Raw genomic sequence first — 22,034 nt, forward strand, 5'->3', positions numbered from 1 at the left:
ATGAGAGCAAATCTGGTCGTCCGTGCCAGTTTAGATGCACTTTGTGCTTTTGAGACACTCTCCTTAGAGCATCTCTAATCCATAACCAAAATACTAAATTTAGTATAAAATTAATACCAAAATACTCTAATCTATACGTCAAATTTCACATTAAATATGATGATGTGAATAATACAACACCAAAGATAGTTATCACACTATATTTGATGTGGGAGAGGGTTTTTATTTTTTAATTTTATTATATAATTAATAAAATCAAATGTAATTAATTTATAATTATTATTTTTTTTTGTCTTTACATATGGGATATTTAAATGTAATCGTTATTTATTATAAATTTAAATTAAATATATTTAGTTGCATATTTAATTTTTATTATGTATATTTATAAAGATTTAATTTATTAAAATTATTATTTTTAATTTATTTAATATAATTGAATTATAATTATCCTATGAAGTATCAATTTTAAATATAATAATTATCATATAAAAATATTAATAAATTTAAATGTAGATTGATAATTAAATTATGAATAAAAAATAAAATATTTTAAAGAATATTTCTTTCTTTTTTGTGTGTGTAATATGATGTGGGTGAATTAGAGTTGAAATAATCTTTAGTACTAAAATTATACTATTTTAATATGAAAACTATATCAAATATGATGTTATGGCCTATGGGTTATGAATCGGGGAAGGTCTTAGTTTTCATCTTATCCAAATTTTGCTCGAAAATACGTTTTATTATAACAGGGATCATCTTGTTTTCATCTTGGAAATCATAGTTCGACTTCCTCTGTGTTTTATTTGCGTCTTCATATGCAGAAGGTGGTTGACTATCCTCGGTAGATGAATTGAAAATGGCAGCTTAAAATTGAGTCAACGCAGTTCGACGTCATCATCGACTTTGTTCAGTGGTCTTCTTGTAGGTGTACCATTTGGCGATGAAAAGGTAAGCGCCGAAGTTGAGCAGGCTCAAGATCGCCAACAGCCAGAAGAAGTAATCGAGGTGGCCGCGATTAAGATTGTCGGGAATCCATCCGAGATTCTCGTTCTTGGTGGTGATCCCGGTGACGATGGTGACGAGGAAGGCGCTGAGGTAGTTCCCGAGCGCCGTCGTGGTGAGCGAGAGAGCAGAGCACATGCTCCTCATGGCGTCGGGCGCCTGGTCGTAGAAGAACTCCAGCTGCCCGATGAAGGTGAACACCTCCGCCGCCCCCACGATGAAGTACTGCGGCACCTGCCAGAAAACAGAGACGGGCACCGCTCCGCCGCCGCCGTCGTCGTACAAGCCGTACCGCTTAACGGCGCTCAGCCTCGTGAGCTCGAGGACGCCGGCGGCCAGCATGGCGAAGATGGAGATGACGAGGCCGACGCCCATGCGGGTGAGCTGGGTGAAGCCGCGCTCCCGGCCGGTGAACCGCCGGGCGATGGGGACGACGAGGCGGTCGTAGACGGGGACCCAGGCGATGACGCTGAGGGTGTCGAAGAGGGAGAGTGACGCGGAGGGGATCTGGAACCCCCGGCCCAGTCGGCGGTCCAAGGTGTTGCCTTGGAGGACGAACATGGTGCCCATCTGGCTGTACACGGCCGAGAACACGATGCCGCTGGCCCAGACGGGCAGAAGCCGCACCAGGCTCTTCAGCTCCTCCACTTGCGTGACGGTGCACAACCTCCACGGGTTCGCCTGCCCATCTTTCGTCGCCTCATCTCCGGCCGTCTCCACGGCTGCTCTGTCCAAGAATCTGGAGGAAACAGAAACGTGAATTACGAACCCTAGATCGTTACGTTAATCTAACCAAATCAGAATTGACGTGCTCGAATTGATCCGTGTGGTCGAGTTTCCGGCTCCCTCGGATGGCAGAAGCTTCCCGTGCAGTCTCGTGCAGCAGAGATTTATCTTCCGGCACCTCCACTCGAATCTTCCGCAGCGCCGCCACGATCACCTGCGCCACCCTCGTGATGGGGCTCCCTCCGGGCCTCTGGTGCCGGTACAACGGCGTGCCCAGGAAGAAGCTTCCCACGGCCAGCGCCATGGCGGCCGCAGGGATCCCGAATCCCCACCCCCACCCCACGTCGGTCTGAACCCAAACCAGCACCGAGGAGGCGACCAGGGAACCGATGTTGATAGAGAAGTAGAACCAGTTGAAGAAGGAGGTCTTCCTCTTCTTCTCCGACGCATCTGATTCGTCGAACTGGTCGGCGCCGAAGGAGGAGACGCACGGCTTGATTCCGCCGGTGCCTAGCGCGATCAGGTACAGAGCCGCGAACACCGCCGCCGTCTGCGACCGCGTCGCGTCACAGACGCCGCCGTGGCAGCGGGGTTCAAGGCCCCTCACGGACGCCGTCAGCGTCAGTAGACTCAGACCCTGATTGCAGAACGAGCACAAGAAACATAAATTGTTTTCCCTCTCTTTCACTTCAAAACCATCAATTTCCTTCTAGTATCGCTTTGACTACCATGATGTAGACGATCATGAAGCTTGAAATCGTCCAGTATCTGCCGGCGTAGGCATCGGCGACGAACGCACCGAGCAGCGGCATGACGTAGCAAGTGCCGGACCAGTTGCTGACGTTCTTCGCGGCGGCGGCATTTCCCTGGTGGAGACGATCCTTCATGTAGTTCACCAGGTTGGTGCTCATCCCATAATACGCCAGCCTCTCGCAGCATTCGTTTGCTGAAATTGATATCGTCCGACCAGAAATCACGCAATCAGGAAGAATCGATATATCTCGAGAATCCATTATTAGTATCTACGGCGTTACCGAGGATGTAAGGGCATGCTCTCCAATTCCCAGAGCTTTTCTTGACTGCAGGGTTGCCATGGAAGTCGACTGTCCCATCCTTGGTGTATGGTTCTTCGCCATTGTTCGCGCTCCTCATTTTGAGTCGGAGATGAAGATATGGGATGTGTCTGTTTATATAGAGCGAGTAAACGAAGCTTGCACGAGCCAGCAACTGCGTGGTGGATGATGCTGGGATATTTGGCACGCCTTCCTACGTGCAGATATAGAAGAGATGGGATTCCAATTTGCTTCTCCAGGGTGATTTTGTGACAAACTTCCTGCCCAATGGTGTAGATATGAATACAACATTCATGCATTTAAAATAACTTAGCTATCCCCATACAAAAATATTTGAGCATGCCCGAGCCTCGTAACTTTAGCAGGGAGTCACTGTACGTTTTTTCCCTTCTCAAGAAACAAACATAAAACTTAGAAGTAATGAAATGATACAGTACGACATTTGAGTTTTCCTAATTTGATGATTCAACCGAGCTGGCAATTAGTGAAAACTGATAAATTCTATGCTACAGAAAGTTTGGAAAGGTGTTCCAACTCGCAAACATTAATCTCTGTTCCTTGAAAAGGATGGTAAAGGGGCACTTTCTTGAGGCCGAAGGATAACTAGGATGCCAAACATCCCGAGCATTGGCAACACTAAAAGCCACTTCAATAGCTTATAGTAATGCATATGGAACGTAAGGGAAAACTCATCGGAGAAGTAAATCCCATTCTTGTCCACCATCTCAACCAGTACTGTTCCTGTTGTTCTGACAGGGACTGTTGGAAGCTTGATCCGCTGTTTCCCAGGACGATCGTAGACCTGATTTACCACAATACGCCTCTCTCCTTGGTAATTTCCAGGCACTAACAAAGTTGTCTGAGAGTTCAATAAAGGGTGGAAATAAAATCAATGATTATCCATTGAGTTCGAGATTATAAGAAACAGGGTGAAAATGTCTTACTGTAACATTATAAGGTCCTTGAAACCCTGAGGGCACCCTGTATTTGTCAATGATCTCCATCTCCACCCAGAAGTGTTTACCTTCTTCATCCCGGAATGCTCTGGATGCATGGGAAATAAATATACCTTCACGGTGATTGCGAACCGCAACATTGTTTCTACCTTGGTTTGGCAACCTCCATTCCTGCGATGAAGGGTAGAAAATCTCAGTGACACATTGCAAGATGGAGATAAAAAAAAAAAAAAAAGTAACTGCTATAACAAATTTAGTATGAATATCATCATAGCAAACAATGGTTTTTCATTTCCACTCAAATACACATGGCTATACAGGATAGGTAATGGATTTCATAATATTAACACAGTTCACACAACTTCCAGATTAAATATAAACGAAAACCATCCAATTCATGAGAACTATTAAAATTCTGCCAGTAGGAGCACCTTAAGAGGATGATGCGGTGAGGGAGTGGAAAAGCAAAAAACATTGCCATTCATGGTTGTCACAATAAGATCAAGGTCATCCCCACCTTCAACATTACCAGCCAAGACCATGCTATATCTGTAGATAAAAGAACAATTATAAATAAAAGGTAAGAAAATTATATTATATAATGATTACAAGGTATCATGGTCAATAACATACGAAGTCTCGCCAATGTCAATAACATCTGGACAACCTGTGGCTCCATCAATCAGGTACAAATAGCCATCAAAGGAAGTGGTAACTAGAGTTAGCCCCTTGGATTTCTCATTTCGTTTATTGAGATCAACTAATAGAATCTGACTCATCACTCTTCCATGGGTTCGGTAGGGGAAAGGTCGAACATGTGAACCATCACGGCCACTTAGAACATAGATGTTCCCTGATGCTGTTGGGATCACTACATCAGTGCGACCATCTCCATCAACATCACCAATAGTTGGACTCTGGAATCAAATCTCAAAGTCACTTCAACAACTGATAAATAAATGTTAATACCTAGTAACATCCTAATGAGACTTGTCACATGTGACTAACACAATTGCTTGCCACAAAAACGGGCATAAATACAGATACAATTCAAGATAAACAGAACTGAAACTGCACATGTATCAGAAGCAGTTAAACAAGAATCAAACTTTTGATAATTCAAAACAGAATGGAGCAGATTAGATGTGCAATGAGCCAAGAAGACAGCTTGCCAGCTTTGTAGCTCAAAGTTTCACATTCTCATCAGGATGTATCACAAAAGAACTAAAGTTAGAGCATGGTAGGAAAAGCATTTCACTTTGTCAAAAGTTAATCTCATTATCAATGAAGAGAGATATTTGTAGACAATCTATCTAAGACATTCATGTCACAATAATCAAATGGCATTTCACTCTATGGTCTTCCATATAAGTTTGATCAGGTTCGGAATTCTCTCTCTATCTGTCTCTGTTCGAGATAAAGAATATTAAGTATTGCTATTTATCCTAGCATGGAGCACATAACAAATTTGGCATCAAAGTTGCATAAATCTGTACAAGCACATGTAAGGCCATCCTAAGTCATAAATCACATTAAAACTGCATCCAGATATATCATATAAAACATGCCTGTGGAATTAGGCTTTTAAGATGCACTTCCCAAATTTCTTCTCCCTGTGCAGTCCATGCTGCAACATTTCCATGAGCATCAACGGTCACTATTTCAATTTTGCCATCATCATTAATATCAGCTGCCACAACTGGTGCTTGAATCTCAGCCATTTCGAGAGGAAATTTGTTTCTCACTTTGCCTAACAGAAATTGTTTTAAAAAAAAAAAGAATCAGGAAATCGAAGCCTTGTACTGGATTCCTAAAATTTAAGATTGCATAATTGAATATTTACGTGCATGAGCATAATTACATGTCTTCTCTTAATGAAAATGAAATACAAGCCAAAAGTTTAATCTAGGAAAGTTCAAGTAAACAAAGGCAATAGTTTGGCATGAGACCTAGTCTGTTTCAGTTCAAGATTAGTGGCACTGGTCTTGGATGACCAACTCTAATGTCAGCAACTAAACTAAAATCCACCTTTAAGATAGACAACCACAAGGTTTGATCTCATGCAAAATTCCTACTATGTAGAATGATTAATTTTGTAAAACTTTTTCAGGGATATAATTTACTGGCTTCTATTCAGTGAGGTTTGAAATTGTATTGTAAATCTCAACAGATTAAACAGGAATCCTTCCCATACAGAAAAAATGCAAGATTTTTTATGATAGAGAAGCTGCAAATTTCCTCAAATATATATTGGGTAAATTGCAGTGAAGATATCACAATTAACAGCATACAGAGAACCCATTGATTTAACAAAGATAATAACTACAAGTATAAAATGAAAGAAACTTGGCTTACCATGATGATCCAAAATATAAAACAAGCCATAGGAAGTGCCAACAAGAATATCCAATGTTCCATCACCATCCAAGTCAACCACAGTGGGAGAAGAATAAACATAGGCACGGAAATTTCCCGAATCAACACTTAAATCAAGATCTGCATTCCATTTGACTTGCTTTGTATCAAGGTTAAACACTACAATCCCACTGGCTACATACTTTTCAATGTTGATTCCCCCTAACTCTGCTGAATGTTCCGGATTTTCATAATACCTGCCAACTTATCAATGGTAATGAGAAGGATTCAAATGCATCATAAACCTTAAATAATGGCATTGACCAAGAAAATCAATGCCTGATGAAACACATTACATTCAAGAACTAAATGATAGTTAAAGCACAATCATATTGTGGGAAGATGAAGAATCAATTAGACAAGCTAATTCTGTTAGAATCGTGACCCAAGACTTGTACAAGTATTCCACATGGTTCATGTGCATTAGGATTGCATCAACAGAAACATAGCAAAGAATGCTACTCACTGCATTCATCTAATAAACTTCCACCAATACTGAGATTTTATTGTGATAATGTGACCTACATAAGATTAACATCTCATATGATAGATGCAGAAAGTATCATACTAATCTGACTTCAGCATCATTTTTCGTTTCTGGAAACAAGAAATGGCTAGGAAATTGATATGATTGGGTAAAGAAGATTTCTTAAAAAATTGCTGAGAAAAATTTTATCAAAAAAAAATTAAGAATATATCCAAAAGAAAATCAGAAGTAGCTTTGAAGATCATTGTTAGCAATTTTTCAAGTAAAAGTACAATCACAGGTGGGAAAAGGACAAATGCTTACTCGCGGTCAAAGAAGTATGAAACAGCCACTACCATTTCTTGAGTACCATCATTATCTATGTCAGCAATTACCTTCATACAAAATACAAAAAAAAAAAAAGTTTTTTTATCAAATCTATAGAAATTGAAATCCTTTTTCCCCCTGTATGCTCAACACCAATGGAAAATAAATTCAAAAACATCAGTTTGTGGAACTTACTGGAGTGCAAAGTATGTGAGAATCTATGCTTACAAAATCTTCTGCTTTCTGATGATTCTCTTCTGTCCAATTTTCATCCCCCCACATTGACTCATCAACATAGTCATCATAGTCATAATTATATTCATCAGCTAACTCATTTGTATCTCTAAGTAAATCAAAAGATGAATCAGCTTCTTCTTCCAGTTCTTGATCATTTTCCACAGTTGCTCCTTGCATTCCAGTATTGTCATCTTCAGAATGTTCATCTTGAGAGCTTTTATTATCAGTTTCTTCAAGAAGCCTTCTTTGAATTCGTGTTTGATTGTCCTCCATAACATTTCCCAATGAAACATTCTGTGTGACTGTGTCATTAAGATTGCTTGACAATCCATTCTTTTCTTTGTCCTCTAGCTTAGATGTATTCATTGAGGGGTTATTCACAATGTTTGGAGAATCAGAATTATTCAACCCATTCATACTCCCATTTATATCTGGATACAAAGCAACAAAAATTTTCTAACTTGATACACAACTCATAATTTCAAAAAAGAACATCAAAAAATATGTGATACTTGGAATATTAGTTTATCCATTATGCTAAATTTCTCAATGTATGGCATACTTACAAAATTTGATCCGCGAATCCTAATGGCTAATGTAATTATCATAGCAAAGTTATTTAAGACATTTTAAACATGTTGTCAAAAAATAAAATGCAGAAAGTTACTAACAAAAGAGCCCACAACATTAAGCACAAATATAATATGGTTGATTGCAGTAGTTTTGTGATCACATACGAGATACTGAATTCATAGCAGAGTTCTCCTGGGCAATTAAATCATCATGAACATCCGGATGTGAACGATCCACTGGGTCTGGATCCAAGCCAACATACCAGTTTTTATGAACTTTTCTACGAGGTACTTCTAATTTATCCATCATCAGATAGCCAGAAACCCTAGTATAACCACCACATTTATGTCAACCTGCACCAAAACACCAAAAAATTGTCGAAGGCACTTACCTGAAAAAATTCACAACTCCATTGTAGGTAGCTAACGCTATTTCTCGTGTACCATCCTTGTCTATATCATATAAGAGAGGGCTAGAATGGACTGTTGATTGGTGGAAAGCAGGCCATCCTGATGAATTTGCATTTTTCACATCAATGAAAACTGAGATGTTATTTTGTGTTCAATAACCTATAAGATATAAAAATTTCCAAATACAAGACTAGATGAAACAAATAATAATGTTAAAGAAATAGGTTCCCTCAGAGTTTCTAGAAGATAAATTGATGATTTAATTAAAAATTCAATTGCATTTAACACTCACTAAGAGAAAATTATCAAATCTAAACATATGAGATAAATCAACACAAAGTACCTGGCATTTTATCACCATCAGGACCTTCAAGTACTTCAAGGTAATGGACAAATGATGGTACCACTATCTCTAGCTTGCCATCACTAGAGTTGCAAGAATACAACAATAAATGAAAGTAAACTTTGCTAATATAAGAAAAACGAACTGGAAATTCTACATATGCTAATAGAATTAAGCAATAAGTACTGGCAAGATTTGGTTCTAAGATAAGGTTTTGCCTTTACAAGCTGCATATATACAATGAAGCCATGGAAAAAACCTCCCAGCTAGCACATATGATTGGTATGTCCAATTGTGGTGCCAGTTTAAATTAGAAGGATATTAACAGTGCATGAGGCAGTAAGTAGGGCAAGGCAAAGCACAATGTCGGAGGCAATAAAAGCCCAGAAAAGACAGATGTCTAGCAATCAGCTACTGTTATTCTTCAAAATTAAGCCACAAAAACCAAAGAAAAATTTAGACTAAACACATGTTACACAACCATAAACAAGAAACAGACCTTATTCTTTGGATTGACTTCATGGCTAGACCACAGTTAATATTCCTTGAATTTTTATTAGTAAATGTGTAGGAAGTGTTAATGGTTCTGGCTATTCAAAAGGCTTATTTCAGCTTCAATTTGAATTGAAAGAGTACATATAATATGGATGCATGCACGGATGGATAGAAAATAAGCCTTATTTTTATTAATTTAACCTTATTTTAATTTACATATTTTTATAGAGAGAGAAGAGTAATTAATTTAACCTTATTTCAAATTCTATGAATTTGATTGACTGGATGACATATTCACACTTATCTCAGCATAAATATTGATGAAGATCAAGAAAAAAGATCCAATCCTACTTTCCAGTAACATCACAACTTTAAAAGTCCCACCACATCTGGTTCACTACTACACCCAATTTATACAATTGAGTCAATGATTTATCTTCAATATTTGTTAGGTCAACAATTTAACTCCCTCACAGCTAGTACAAGAAATTAGGCACAAAATCCAAAGTTTGCGCATCTTCAGCTTTAAATGATGATATGACAAATCCTTTAAACCCAGTGATCCTGTCACTTTGTTTGTTGAAATCCTAAATTTATTAACCTTCCCCAAACAAATGCTGTAGCAACATCATATTCTCCACATAGCAGCATTCAGTGGCATGGTATAAGAATTTAGAAAAAATAAATGGCCCAATTTGATCTTGAATTCTTTAAGAATAGATATTTGAAATCCAGAAACTCGTGTAAAATTTCCTAATATGAATTTTAAAGTAAGTTGTTTTATAAAATTCATACAAAAACATGCACTTATTCCAGTGAAGCCATACCCAAAAAAGTTAATTAGTTCAGTCTTGTCATGCATCTAACGATTTGATAGATTGATTGATGGATACCACTTACCTGTTGATATCAGCAATTAGTGGAGTTGCATATATACTGGAGCTAACCTCAGTTTGCCATCTCAGCTCTATATGCTTGGGACATTTGGTATTCAGCAACGCATCTTCATCTCTACAATAAAACAACAAGAAATTGAACACCCATTAGTACCAACATGCTCAAAGCAGAACCTAGAATTACTTAAAAGGACCTATTTTCTATATTGAGTCATGCATGGCATAGAAATACTGTAATTAAGAAACTACCAATACGGGCACTGTAATGGAGCTAGATAAAAATGAATATCATGATTGTTGTTAAGGTTTACTTTGTATGTTGAAAAGTTTAAGGCCGTATTTCTAATATAACATGTGTATGTTACTATCTAATGGAATAAGGGAAAAATACGGATCCCTATTTACAAGTTGGTATCAAACCACTCGGTTCTGGTGCCCTTTGCAATGCACAGATCAGAGGAGGCTCTTGTGAAATCAGCTTCACAAGTAAGTTCTCATTATGGACCTGGAAGACACCTAACTGAGCTGTAAGAACTGGTGGAGTTGCAAAAATGGAAGAAGTGATGAGTGCTTCCCTTGTGTCGTGTAGGCACACCTTCATTACAGATCTGTGACTGGTGAGGTGCACCAGGTGCACCGGCTTCTATCCTGCTTCCTGAAGGCATTGGCTTTCAAGTGCAAACAGTTGCTCCTGGGCCATTGAGAGGAGAGTTATTGTTTGGCTCACCAAATAACTCTGGATCAAAGTAGATGCATATTCATCCTGAAGATGGTCGTGCACAGGATAATTGTTGAAATTATATAGTAAACATTTTCATAGTGGTGGGCAAGGTCAAGGCGGTTACCTAGGAGGAGGACGGAATGATAATCATGGTTTTGGACAAGCTCACTACTCCAAGCTCAATGATAGTCCTTAACAGGTTACTTCCATATCATCAGATGAGATTCAAACTCTTATGGCTAAGTTAGGTTACATTTCTACTGGACCTCCATCCTCTACCACAGTCGAAGTTTCATCCTCCTCTTCAGTGGACAACTCTCATTTTGCTTAATCAGGTGTCTTGTGTAGCTAATTCCTTGCATAACTTTTCTAGGTTTTCTTGGAATATTGAGTTTATCATCTAATCATATATATGGTTCGTCAAAACTCTTTTGTATCATATGCTCCAAGTTCAGGTAGAGAAAAAGTGAGCATAGTTGATGGCTCTTTTTCATCTAAGTCTGGTTATGTTACTTTCATCTCTCTAACTCTCACATGTTACTTTCAAGTACAATAAGCAAATAGTATTCCAAAATTAGCATTTGCATCTTTCGTTACTTTGATCTTTCACAAATTAAAAGACAAACATAAATAAGATGAAAATAATTAGAGGAAATCAATGACGGGGACAAATATTGTAGAGCTTACAGATGGGGATATCCAGTCATATCGTCAGTTGCTTTGCGGTCGCGGAATTTGTTGGTTCTGTTGGAGGAGGCACCATCCACCGCGAGCGATTGCGGAGCAACCAGGAGCGCTAGGATGAAAAGACCCACAAGGAGCCCCATCGGATCCGGAGTTTTCCCTCCAGGTACTTGATAGAACCCTAACGCCGTAAACTATGGAAGCAAAAGGCGAGAAGAGAGCAACCCGGCGCTGGAAGATGATCAACAAGGAGGATCGCCTGGCATCGCCTCCTACCGCCGTCGATAAAAGAGACGATGAAGCGGAATGGAAAAAAAACAACAAACCGAGAACTCGCTCGGTCCTTCGTCGGCCGTAGTTCACTTGTCGAAGACCGGAAGTGACCGTTAGATGGGTTGGCTGTGGCTGCTGGGCTGTTGATTGTGGCCCATTTTTGTAACCTTGATAACTCAGGTTAATGCCAATCGATTTAAAATCGAACCGATTGAGCATAAAACAAAAATAAATTAAATCAATCAAACTTTGTCAAAAATCGAATAAATCCAACCTATTTTATATCAACACTGCTATTGCTAATATTGGACAATTGAATCCATCATCATCAATCGAGAGTCGAGTCACGATTTAAATTTTTTTGAAAAAATATTGATCATGTACATTGATCAATTTTTAAATTTTAAAACTAAGATTAAAATCAAAATAACTGATTTATTTTTTAAATAACAATAATAAAATTCTAAATTAAAAATCTCAACTACAATACATCACGATCTTGTCTGAAAAAAGTAAAAAAAAATTAATTAGGGACGTGGCTTCTCTATTGACCTTACTTAAGAAGACTCTCCTCTAATTTCATAAAGATTCTGTTACAATATACAACATAAAAAATGTCAGTGTCGGATCAAAAAAAGGATCCTCGACTTTGACCTTCCGACTCTCGAGTCAATCACTGGAGTAGTAGAAAGATGACGGAGCAACAGTGAAAATACAAGTGCAAATAATAGATGTCACATGCCATCGCCGATGCCCCCCCTTTATATAGTGCTAAAGTAGGCGACGTGCACGCTCTTCAAGGCGTGCACATGTTCTCCAAACTATCATATGAAAGGACATGTCAGAAAAGTATCTCTAATACCATATTTTAACAGGACATGCAATTCCCTGACAAGACAGTAGAAACTTCCGTCGTACAATTCGTCTATTGACCATGTCATGTTATCAGCGGCATTATCTTCCAGAGGGATATTAAGAGATATGGGAAGGGGTCACTGTTTGACCGAGCAGGGTAGCCGCTCGATCGGGACCCTCTACCCGGTCAGTTTTGGCTGCTTTCTTCATAGTATCTCAGTTCGTCAAATTGTTTATTGCTTGACCGGACACGAGCTCCAGTCGGTCCGCACTCGCTTGGTCAATTGTGCACTATCTGATGTTCTTTCTATATGACTTTGTCAGGACGATCAGACCCATCAAGTCCGATCGGCAGTTGAAGTTGACCTCTGCTCGGCTCACTTTTAGTGAGCTCGTTGGTTCCTTGGCATTGACCACCTTGATTTTGACTTCCACGTCAATTACTATTCCGTCCTTTATCTGTACTTGATGGACCCTCCTTATCACCGCATTACATTATATAAATTTTCTTCTCATGAAATGATAAATTTAAGAATATTATATTTAAGAATGCTATTCATTTCAATGGATGAAATGGATTTCTACGAATACTTTCTGATTTCGGTGGTTGTTAACAAAATTTTGTGAATACAAATATCAGCAGCTTGAATGGACGGTTGTTAACAAATTTTTGTGAATAGAAATATCAGCAGCTGGAATGGACGTTTGTGAGAACTTCTTTCTTGATTTATCCTGTTGGTTGATCAAAATGATCAACTCGATAAAAATGCCAGTCGTTTGAATTGATTCAATGAAATTAAACCAGGAAGCAGTTTCTCCCCATGCTACTAAATACCCAAATTTATGCCTCTAACGCTTAGCTTCAGTAGGTTACTGGAAAATAAATATTTCTTGCCTGTGGTTGCACAAATAAATATTTTAGAATTTGGTTGGCAGCCAGGCAGAGAACGTTGTCCCGTCGGCTATATAAGCACCATCGTCTCCCTGCTCGATCGATACATCGATAGCACCGACGATGGCTTCTCCGGTGTCTTCCGATATGGCCCTGGCCTTCATCCTGCTCTCTCAATTTTTCCTCTTCTTCCCCTACGCTTTAGGTTTGCCCGCCACCTGTTCGACGTAATGGTAAGGTTAATTTAATTTGCTCTGTTGTTGATGGATTACTGCTGCGTATATGTGCGGCGCCTTGGCAGGGGCCGTGACCTGCGAGGAGCTGCCGAAGGATGCGTGCGCTTTTGCCATTTCGTCGGCGGGGAAGCGGTGCCTGCTGGAGAGCATTCTGCGGGGCGGCGGGCCGACGGAGTACCAGTGCAGGACGTCGGAGGTGGAGGTGGAGCGGAGGATGAGGGACTGGGTCGAGACCGACGAGTGCGTGCGGGCGTGCGGCGTCAGCCGCGACGCCGTCGGCCTCTCCTCAGACTCCCTGCTGGAGCACGAGTTCGCCGGGAAGCTCTGTTCCGCCGCGTGCTACCAGAACTGCCCCAACATCGTCGACCTCTACTTCAATCTCGCTGCCGGGGAAGGTGTTGTATATATATGCATTTTCCGATCATGAAGCCTCAAGAAATCGCGGAATCTGATATTCATTTTGTGAAAATGGCGCAGGAGTTTTTCTACCGGGTCTGTGCGCGGAGCATAAAGTGAATCCTCGGCGAGCCATGGCGGAGCTTCTCAGTTCCGGCGCCTCGCTTGGCGGCGCCGTGGCGCCTGCCCCGACTTCCTATTGATTGCTTCTCCATGCACTATGTCATCAAAATTAACAGTGATGTTCTCATTTATATTTAGATTAATTGTTAAAGTTCAATAGATTATTTTTAAGAACTGTGACGTGGAGGTCATGCCAAGTTTTTAGTTAAAGTTGGATAAACTTATAATAAAGCTTAGATTTGAAAATTGTGTAAACGTTTTGATAGATTAATGTATTAATCTTGGTTTAAGGAAAATGTAATAACTCCATGTTAACATCCACATGTAAACCAGTGCAAAAAATTAAAGGGACTTTTTTATATTAGAATTTTAAAAGGACATTTTTTTTATTTATTATAAAAAAGATTTCCTATTTCACCTTACATATTTTATTTTTAAAAATTATATTTATTTTTAACGTAGGTATGCAATTATAATAGCAATTATAACACGATATTTGCTACAATAGATTGTTATTAGTGTTGAGTTGAAGTACTGTTATAACATAATATTAGCTAGTAATGATATGAAATGTGAATAGTTATAATTGTAATAACTATAAATTATAATTATAATATAATTTGTTTGTGTTGTCAAAATTGAAATGTGAATAGTTATAAATTCATAAATAAGAGTGAAAAATAAAATATACTGAATAAGACACCTTTGGATAATAAATAAAAACGGAACATACCTATGACATTCCAATTAAAAGAAATAGCTTTTTTATTGTTGCCTAAACTAGCATGCTAAAATATGACATGTATATCAAGTCACATTTTAAATAGCAATTAAAACAGAGCGTGTCGAGCTCAAATTTTTTAGTCCGCTTTTCTATGATTTCCTTTTACTCTCTTTCACAATTGTAATGAGTTTACATTTCCATCTAAATTATAATTTAGATCAAAACAAAAGATGAGAGAACGCTCTACTCAGCAACCCGACAATCCACCCATTGCCAGTAACCTCCGAGCAACCTGTGACACACTTGTCTAAATCCAAACTATTTAACCTGGATGGTAATATGAACTCAAGAAAGGATCATAATTAATCACGACCAAATTCTAATCACCATCCAACCACAATTACGAAGAGGAGCAGACAAGAATCATAAAAAAATGGACTAAGGATCCGTGCTCATTAAAGCATTTTCTTTTGTTTTAAAAAAGAAGAGAATAGTTTTAGATTCTTTTAAAAATTTAGATATAATTTTAAGAAAAACATGTAAATAATTTTACATTGGACAAATTTATAGATATATATATTAATATCACATTTAACCATTCACCCTTGGACTTGCTCGTCTAACTGAATGGACGGAGCGGTCGGAATAAAAGACTCTTGGCGAAGAGGCATCGTGAAAGAGAAAAAGATATTGAAAATATACAGAGAATGGTTTGAATCAGTAGTCAGAAAATGCATAATGCTGAGGAACTTTGAAGCTTTCGACCGAGTTTAAAACGTTCGTAAAACAGTAGTAGGCAAAAGGGCTGTTGTTGAAATGCAGTAATGGAGAGGTGTCAAACAAATTCTGATGGATTTTTCAACATAGAAAATAAGTATGGCAGGAACTCCTGAAACAAGAACATCACCGGCGACAGCACATCAGATTTCAGCAAATGAACTGCAAGTCAGAACATTTTCTTTTACTGCAGGATAAAGAATTGTTGAAGATAGAGACATAATACATATGAACATTCTTGATGCAAGGAGTGAAAGAAGTAACATGCTCAGTTGTCATATGGGGTGTGGAGATAGCTTAGGACTTCCCTGTCGGCTTCAAGTTGAATAAGTACAGGGTGTTTTCCATGTTGATTGCTTGTATTCCCTGTGTACAGCTGAAGCCTTTGGATGTCCGGGAACATCTAAGCACCGTTTGCTAACGATTCAGAATGATTGTGGTTAGCATCTTCTCCATGCTTCCCATTCATTTGCAGTCTCTGCCTCTGGTTGGGAAGAAAAACAGACATTTGCACTCAAGTCGACAAAAGTAATTTTGTAGGATACTCTGTTAATAATACATTATGATCACTCCATGAGTTAGTAGACGGTTCCTCTTTAATGCATGTAACTTGCAATTCTTATCTACTTGTTCAACAAATCAAGTAAATATTCATGTCGATCATCCTGATGTATTCAGGTTTAGTTAACAATGCTTTAGTGAGATGGTATATTCAAATTAATATGAAACTAGAGCTAATGAACCACATGATAAAAAAGCAACAAATCACAAATAATATTGTACCCGATCAGCAGCATCGGCTGAATTTCCATTCAATAGTTTGTGGTTCTCTTCTCTGGATTTTCCATCTTTCTCTTTAGCAGTTAGTGGTAGCAATGGTTGTGCACTAGAACGTTCAGGCATTTCTGTAATAAATAAAAGAAAATTCAAATCTCAAAGATGTTGTATAGGATATAATTTTTGAGAAAAATCTCATGCATTATTTACACACACCTGGTAGTTTTTTGTCGATAAAGAATACCACTAAATTGACAGTGTACCTGATAGCAAATAATCGGAAATATCATACAAATGCTACAATTAAAGTACCAAATTTAAAGAAAATCTTGGCATGCAAATCCATCTCACCATGCAACAACTACGTCAACAGTGTAATGTTTGCGAGAAGCTACTATAAGTAAACTCTGAATAGTAGCAATAACCCAGGCAATGAACTTGATAAACCTGCAGGAATTTAAACAAATTATGACAATTTTTCCCAAAGAAGCAAGCAGTTAAAGATGTGAACCCAATTTAAGGGTAAAATGTACCTTCTAGATCCATATTTTTGGTAGGTAAGGACAAAAACAAGCGTAAATATCATGTGGGATGAAAATATGAGATCACCACAACCAAAAAGGACTCCGCGAGGAACTGCAAACAAGTTAAATAATGAAAACTCAAAATACAAAACTATACCATTTCACTATAATGAGTGAGCTAATATCAAAAAAGTATCTCACAGTTAATCAACAGCACTTCGGCTATAGTATCTGGTGGGGGGAGTCTGGCAAGCTTTGATCCCTACGTGGAAAGGAAAACAAGTGTTACAGTGAATCATGACAAGAATTAGTTGATCAGATAAACTGAGACAGAAAATTAGAAATTAGCACAAAATTTTGCAAAAACCTCTCGGCAATGATAGTTAGGACCAGGAAGTTGAGTAGAATAAAACGTAATGATCCTCAAAGTTTGGCAAGCCTGAAAAGACCATTGACCATTTAAAAACCAGAAAAATTGCAAAAAAGAAGCATAGAGCATTACGAAACAAGAATAGCTCAACAAAATCTTACGACGAGAAAAGCTAAAACTCTTCTCCAGAGCAGGACAGTGTAGAAGCGCTTGCTATGATAAACAAAAGGATGAAAAGTCCACTGCAATAGTAAATGCACACCGACACATCATCAAATAATCAATAAATGGTATTTAGTAATAAACTAATAACAGTACCTTGTCAATACAAATAAGAGAGTACAAAGCACAATGCCTGCCCCAAGTTATAGTTTATAACAAGGTGCATAACAGCATATGTAATGGATGCACATGAACATAAAGACATCACAAAGAGAAGGAACCAATGGAAGAGGCAGAGGGAGAGATATAAGTAACAAAAACTGGAAGTGTCTTATTTGATATGAGTAGAAATCTAATGCTTCGGAACAACAATCCATGAGTCACTTACATGAATGATGAGCCCGGTTGTTTACATAATCATGTTTGGAATAGCTAAGAATTAGACAACCCAGTATAGTACATTCAGGTGACATTGAGCTGAGAGAAAAATCAACATTCTAGTTCTTCGTTGATATCCTATGTTTATCGAAAACTGAAAACTAAGATGTAAGTATCCAGCTTCAATACATTGATTGAGGATTATAATTCGATTTTTAAATTTTCCCTCCCTACCATCATTTGGAAATTAAAAGCCTCTCTACCATTGTAAACGATGACCATGTGAAATTATGATGCCATAATTAGACGATAAGTGTCATGAGAATAAAATCATTATAGAACATGAAAGTAGAAAAAAGCATATGACACAAAAAGATGGAAAGTCTGCAAATCATGAAACTACCATGGCATTTTCTGGCATTAGCTTTTAACGAGTTTTATATTTGAATTTGAACTAACTTTGGCATTTCTTCTGTTAATAGTTACTCATTCTTAGTTCTATGCATCAATTAGAAAAATCATAAGACAACAATGACAAAAAGATGGAGGTGGACAAAGTTAACTTACATAATAGAACTCTATGTTTTTCCAAACAAAACTGTGATTGCAGAAAACAGTCATAAAACAACAGATAGACAAATCATACCACTACAAAAGACAAAAAGATGAAGGTGAATAGACTTTCACTGAGGTAGCCACGTTCTTTCCCAAGTTCCTAGAAATATAAAGCAAAATATAAGGAAAAAACTCAGATGCCCCCTAAAATCTTACTGGCATTCAATTTTTCTAGATCACAGTTAATCCCAGTAAGTAGAACAAACCGGAAGGAGCATAAAGCCAAGATCTTGAAGAGTTGGACCAGGTCGATGTAGATAATGAACTCCTCGTGCAGATAGCCCATGAATATACTGGAGACAAGGTATTCTTGCATGATTAATCAACAGAATTGCTAAGTTAAGAATTAAGCAAATAATGCTGACAAAATTATTGCTAACAAAACTTAGCAAATGGTCATAATTAAAAAGCACAGCATATATTTCAACAATTACAAAATATTTGACTAAATAACTTGTCAAGTATTAAAAAGAGAAGTAATCCCTTTCTCCAATCATTATTCCAAGCATATGTAGTCGCTAATAGCTCTATTAGATGCTAAGAGAAACATAATAATAAAAAAATTGGTCAATTAACAAGTGTAAGTTTATACTGCCAAACCTATAGATAAGTACATAACTTATAGATTTTTTTGTCTGAACTATAACCTAATAAGATGTTCAAGAATTATTGATTACTTTTGCATGGGGTATTTTGTGGTTAACTGTCAGTTTATCCATTTCAAATGTTCCTACTGTCATATACAAGACAAAAAATTTCAAATATTATGACCACATAGATAAGTAAAATGATGCATCGACAATAAATCATTCTAAAACATTTGATATGGACAGAGACATCAGTTGAAATAATGCAAGTGGAATTTTCATTCGAGAAAAGGATAGACGAAATTCATAATCAACCTTACAAACTAAAAGTTTTTCCATGATCAAAAACAACTAAAGTACTTCTGAACGGGAAGTTGTGTGTGCCACTTTTCTCTTTAGTCCTCAAAAAGCATTCCAGAATAACCCTACAAAAAGCACAACTCTACAAAATAATGAGTTTTGAGGAGAAGTATCATCAACATACCTGGAAAATCAGTCCTGCGAGCAGAAGTTTCCACTTCTCCATAAGAAGTTGAAGTTCCACAGATGTTTCCATGTAAATCTTCCTCCATAGCTGCAACAGGAAACCCGTAACCCATATCAAAAAGCGTTAAGAATTAAAATAAGTAAAAAAAAAGGCAAATTAGAAGATTAACCAAAACAGATGAATCCTGTGAAAGAAAAAGAAAAAAGGAACACCTTGGAAGACTCGCGAGCAATGTACATCGTCATCACTGATAACCAGAGGCCCATTCACTCCCATACTCCTTCACCATCCACCCTCCTTTCTTTTCCACATGGCCCCTCTTCGTTCCTCTGTAGTCAACCCGACCGATCGGAGCACGCAGATAAAAAAAAACAAAACCTTATTCACCGGACGGAGACCGAATTCGCACTCCGTCAGTCCAAATCCCAAAGGCGACCTCGATCTGAAACAAACAAAGAAAACAGAATCCTGATTTTAAAAAAAAAAAACTATTTCTATGATTCCCCTACGCTAACAAACACCTACGAGATTATGTAATTTGTCGTTGAGAAGTGATCAGGGTTAAATAAGGATGAAAAATTGAGAATCCCAGATTCCCCCCTCTCCCTTCTCCTCGCCTCGTACAAAACGCGGCCTTCACACGGATCTCCGGCGACTAGGAGAGGAGACCAAGGGGAGCAGAGAAAAAGGACCGCCACCGAAGGTCAAGAAGAGATTTAAGAATTAATAGAAAGCAGAGAAGAGAGAGAGACGCTCCTCTTTTACCCCTTCTTGTCTAACAAAATTATTTAATCATAAAAATGGAATTTCTTAATACGATTCGAGTCATATTTAATTCTTCAGGGGCGTAACTTAAAACAGGCTGTCGCACTGCCCGATCCGCTGCCCGCCGGAAACAGACTGGGCCCCGCGGTGGTGGCCCGCGCCCACTGGGCGAGAGGGAGAGGGAGAGTGAGGGGGCGTCAGGATCCAGGTCACGTTGGCTGTCACCTCGTGGCTTGCACTCAAAACTTCGACCCACCCCCGCCCGTTACCAAACAGCACGACGCGCAGCTGGAAAACGGCCGCCCTCGCGCTACGCTCGTGCTAGTGCTGCTTCCGCGCGACGCGGCGAGCCACGTGAGGGCGCAGACCGTTGCGAGCCGCGCGTAACGGAAGAGGCAAGTTGATGTGGGAATCCGCTGCCTGCGCGTCTGCTGCGCTGTTGCTTGCGCGTGTTCGAATTGTCAACGTCTCCGCTGGCCTGCGCACTGCGCAGCACCGGAGGCTGTCTGAAGCGGGACAGGGCGGATAGCAGAGAGGGAATCGGAGGGAGACGAAGATAAAGCAGAGGAAAGGAGGGAATATCGAGAAAAGTTTGGGCGTGCTCGACCAGTCCCATGCAGCTTTATAAAATACACAAGCACCGTTCGACTGAAGCAGAGGGTCACTAGATTGTGTTGGCTAGCTAGAGAGATTTCGGGTCAGAAAGTCAAAGCATAGGAAGCTTTGAATCGATCAAAAAGAAAAGAGCGTAGGACGGCCGAGGGCGGCTTCTGTAATCGATGCAAACAAATTTTATTGGAACGATCGGCAGCAAAATAAAATTCTATTGAATAAGAAAATATGGACATTAAAATATTCTCAGTCGAAGAAACACTGAGTCCAACTTGACAAAGGACGAGCTTCTGGTCAACCCGAACTAAATCTTAACATAACAAAAAAACACCTAAACCAAAAATCTCTAACGTGAATCTATTATTTTTTGGATCGATTCCGGTTGATTTATCGAATCGGATTCATTTTTAACACCTAGAGCTTGAAGATGCACGTCCACACTTACTTCCTTATCGAAAATATATAATTTAAAGTAACAAATTACTTTTATTTAAACTGTTTCATTATTAAAATGTATAATTTAAAATAAAAAATATTTTATTAAATTTAAATATTTTCTTCTTATATCAATTTTTTAGTTTTTTTCTTTCCTTATGATATTTAAAGAATGTGATTCATTATCAAATTTAAAATAAAATTTTTAATAGGATAACTAATGTGACTCTCATAATGTTGACTTGGAAGAAAATGGTTTGGATTGATTAGGTTGATTTTAATATGAAATTTTTTTCATAATAATATTAAATATTTTTAAAAATGTTTTTTTTTAATATTTTATTTTATTTGTTTAGATTTACTTTTTTAGTAATTCTAAAAAAAAATTAAAATAGATATATGAAAAAAAAAGATTTAACACCAGACCCCCTCACATATTATTATTATTATTATTTTTTGAATGAATAACTGTTAGACCCGTAGTTGTTTTGATGTGATCAACCAAATTTAGGTTAGGTCATGTTTGTCTGATCCCTGTGTCTAAGTGTGCAAGAACTTAGGATCGCAGAAAGTCGAGCGGAAGACGCGGCTAGCGAGAAGGACGACACAGAAAGGGAGCCGACGGGCTAGGTGCGTCCGAAGGATGAGAGAGCTGCGAAAGAGTACACCGGTGGACGTGAAGAACGTGGGCGGCATTCAAGAGACGTAAAGCTGGG

General features: G+C 38.4%; 4 protein-coding genes across 5 annotated transcripts; 1 reads left to right on the top strand and 3 right to left on the bottom strand.

Annotated features, from left to right (window-relative positions):
* Positions 1-767: 767 nt before the first annotated feature.
* Positions 768-2,947, bottom strand: LOC122040852 (protein NRT1/ PTR FAMILY 8.1-like). The gene is made up of 4 exons (XM_042600309.1): positions 2,769-2,947; positions 2,463-2,680; positions 1,821-2,371; positions 768-1,747 (listed from the first exon to the last, which is right to left on the bottom strand). The coding sequence occupies exons 1-4, from the start codon at positions 2,884-2,886 to the stop codon at positions 901-903; spliced, it is 1,734 nt and encodes a 577-aa protein (XP_042456243.1). The 5' UTR covers positions 2,887-2,947; the 3' UTR covers positions 768-900.
* Positions 2,948-3,086: 139 nt separating this feature from the next.
* Positions 3,087-11,697, bottom strand: LOC122040851 (protein DEFECTIVE IN EXINE FORMATION 1-like). The gene is made up of 13 exons (XM_042600308.1): positions 11,334-11,697; positions 9,930-10,040; positions 8,535-8,617; positions 8,173-8,290; positions 7,946-8,106; positions 7,167-7,639; positions 6,969-7,039; positions 6,119-6,375; positions 5,332-5,513; positions 4,397-4,680; positions 4,195-4,312; positions 3,752-3,934; positions 3,087-3,666 (listed from the first exon to the last, which is right to left on the bottom strand). The coding sequence occupies exons 1-13, from the start codon at positions 11,471-11,473 to the stop codon at positions 3,352-3,354; spliced, it is 2,496 nt and encodes an 831-aa protein (XP_042456242.1). The 5' UTR covers positions 11,474-11,697; the 3' UTR covers positions 3,087-3,351.
* A 1,465-nt stretch (positions 11,698-13,162) lies between these two features.
* Positions 13,163-14,351, top strand: LOC122044429. The gene is made up of 4 exons (XM_042604909.1): positions 13,163-13,323; positions 13,395-13,555; positions 13,652-13,981; positions 14,064-14,351. Exons 2-4 carry the CDS (start codon positions 13,474-13,476, stop codon positions 14,183-14,185), a joined length of 534 nt encoding a protein of 177 aa, XP_042460843.1. The 5' UTR covers positions 13,163-13,323; positions 13,395-13,473; the 3' UTR covers positions 14,186-14,351.
* Positions 14,352-15,719: 1,368 nt separating this feature from the next.
* On the bottom strand, positions 15,720-20,276 carry LOC122040853 (phosphatidylinositol:ceramide inositolphosphotransferase-like). Of its 2 annotated transcripts, XM_042600310.1 has the most exons (13): positions 20,032-20,276; positions 19,719-19,948; positions 19,504-19,593; positions 18,639-18,725; positions 18,464-18,532; positions 17,439-17,519; positions 17,275-17,346; positions 17,109-17,169; positions 16,917-17,019; positions 16,735-16,830; positions 16,600-16,646; positions 16,390-16,511; positions 15,720-16,090 (listed from the first exon to the last, which is right to left on the bottom strand). In XM_042600310.1, exons 2-13 carry the CDS (start codon positions 19,770-19,772, stop codon positions 16,010-16,012), a joined length of 963 nt encoding a protein of 320 aa, XP_042456244.1. In that variant the 5' UTR covers positions 19,773-19,948; positions 20,032-20,276; the 3' UTR covers positions 15,720-16,009. The 2 variants fall into 2 exon arrangements, with proteins under 2 accessions (XP_042456244.1, XP_042456245.1); XM_042600311.1 differs by lacking the exon at positions 20,032-20,276 and having other exon boundaries at positions 19,335-19,593; positions 19,719-19,778.
* Positions 20,277-22,034: the final 1,758 nt, after the last annotated feature.

Source organism: Zingiber officinale, chromosome 2A, assembly GCF_018446385.1.
Source record: "Zingiber officinale cultivar Zhangliang chromosome 2A, Zo_v1.1, whole genome shotgun sequence".
Lineage (NCBI taxonomy): Eukaryota > Viridiplantae > Streptophyta > Magnoliopsida > Zingiberales > Zingiberaceae > Zingiber > Zingiber officinale.

What these genes read in the sequence shown, in the direction of transcription:
- LOC122040852 (XM_042600309.1), bottom strand. Translation starts at nt 2,886, where the DNA reads ATGAGGAGCGCGAACAATGGCGAAGAACCATACACCAAGGATGGGACA. An exon ending in AGCATGCCCTTACATCCTCG is followed by an intron (nt 2,681 to 2,768) that starts GTAACGCCGTAG and finishes TATCAATTTCAG; the next exon opens with CAAACGAATGCTGCGAGAGG. An exon ending in TCATGATCGTCTACATCATG is followed by an intron (nt 2,372 to 2,462) that starts GTAGTCAAAGCG and finishes TTCTGCAATCAG; the next exon opens with GGTCTGAGTCTACTGACGCT.
- LOC122040851 (XM_042600308.1), bottom strand. Translation starts at nt 11,473, where the DNA reads ATGGGGCTCCTTGTGGGTCTTTTCATCCTAGCGCTCCTGGTTGCTCCG. An exon ending in TGATGGTGATAAAATGCCAG is followed by an intron (nt 8,291 to 8,534) that starts GTACTTTGTGTT and finishes CAAATTCATCAG; the next exon opens with GATGGCCTGCTTTCCACCAA. An exon ending in CTCACATACTTTGCACTCCA is followed by an intron (nt 7,040 to 7,166) that starts GTAAGTTCCACA and finishes TTTTGTATGAAG; the next exon opens with GTAATTGCTGACATAGATAA.
- LOC122044429 (XM_042604909.1), top strand. Translation starts at nt 13,474, where the DNA reads ATGGCTTCTCCGGTGTCTTCCGATATGGCCCTGGCCTTCATCCTGCTC. An exon ending in CTTCTTCCCCTACGCTTTAG is followed by an intron (nt 13,556 to 13,651) that starts GTTTGCCCGCCA and finishes GCGCCTTGGCAG; the next exon opens with GGGCCGTGACCTGCGAGGAG. An exon ending in CAATCTCGCTGCCGGGGAAG is followed by an intron (nt 13,982 to 14,063) that starts GTGTTGTATATA and finishes AAAATGGCGCAG; the next exon opens with GAGTTTTTCTACCGGGTCTG.
- LOC122040853 (XM_042600310.1), bottom strand. Translation starts at nt 19,772, where the DNA reads ATGGGCCTCTGGTTATCAGTGATGACGATGTACATTGCTCGCGAGTCT. An exon ending in TTGGCTTTATGCTCCTTCCG is followed by an intron (nt 18,533 to 18,638) that starts GTTTGTTCTACT and finishes TTATATTTCTAG; the next exon opens with GAACTTGGGAAAGAACGTGG. An exon ending in CAAAAATATGGATCTAGAAG is followed by an intron (nt 16,831 to 16,916) that starts GTACATTTTACC and finishes AAATTCCTGCAG; the next exon opens with GTTTATCAAGTTCATTGCCT.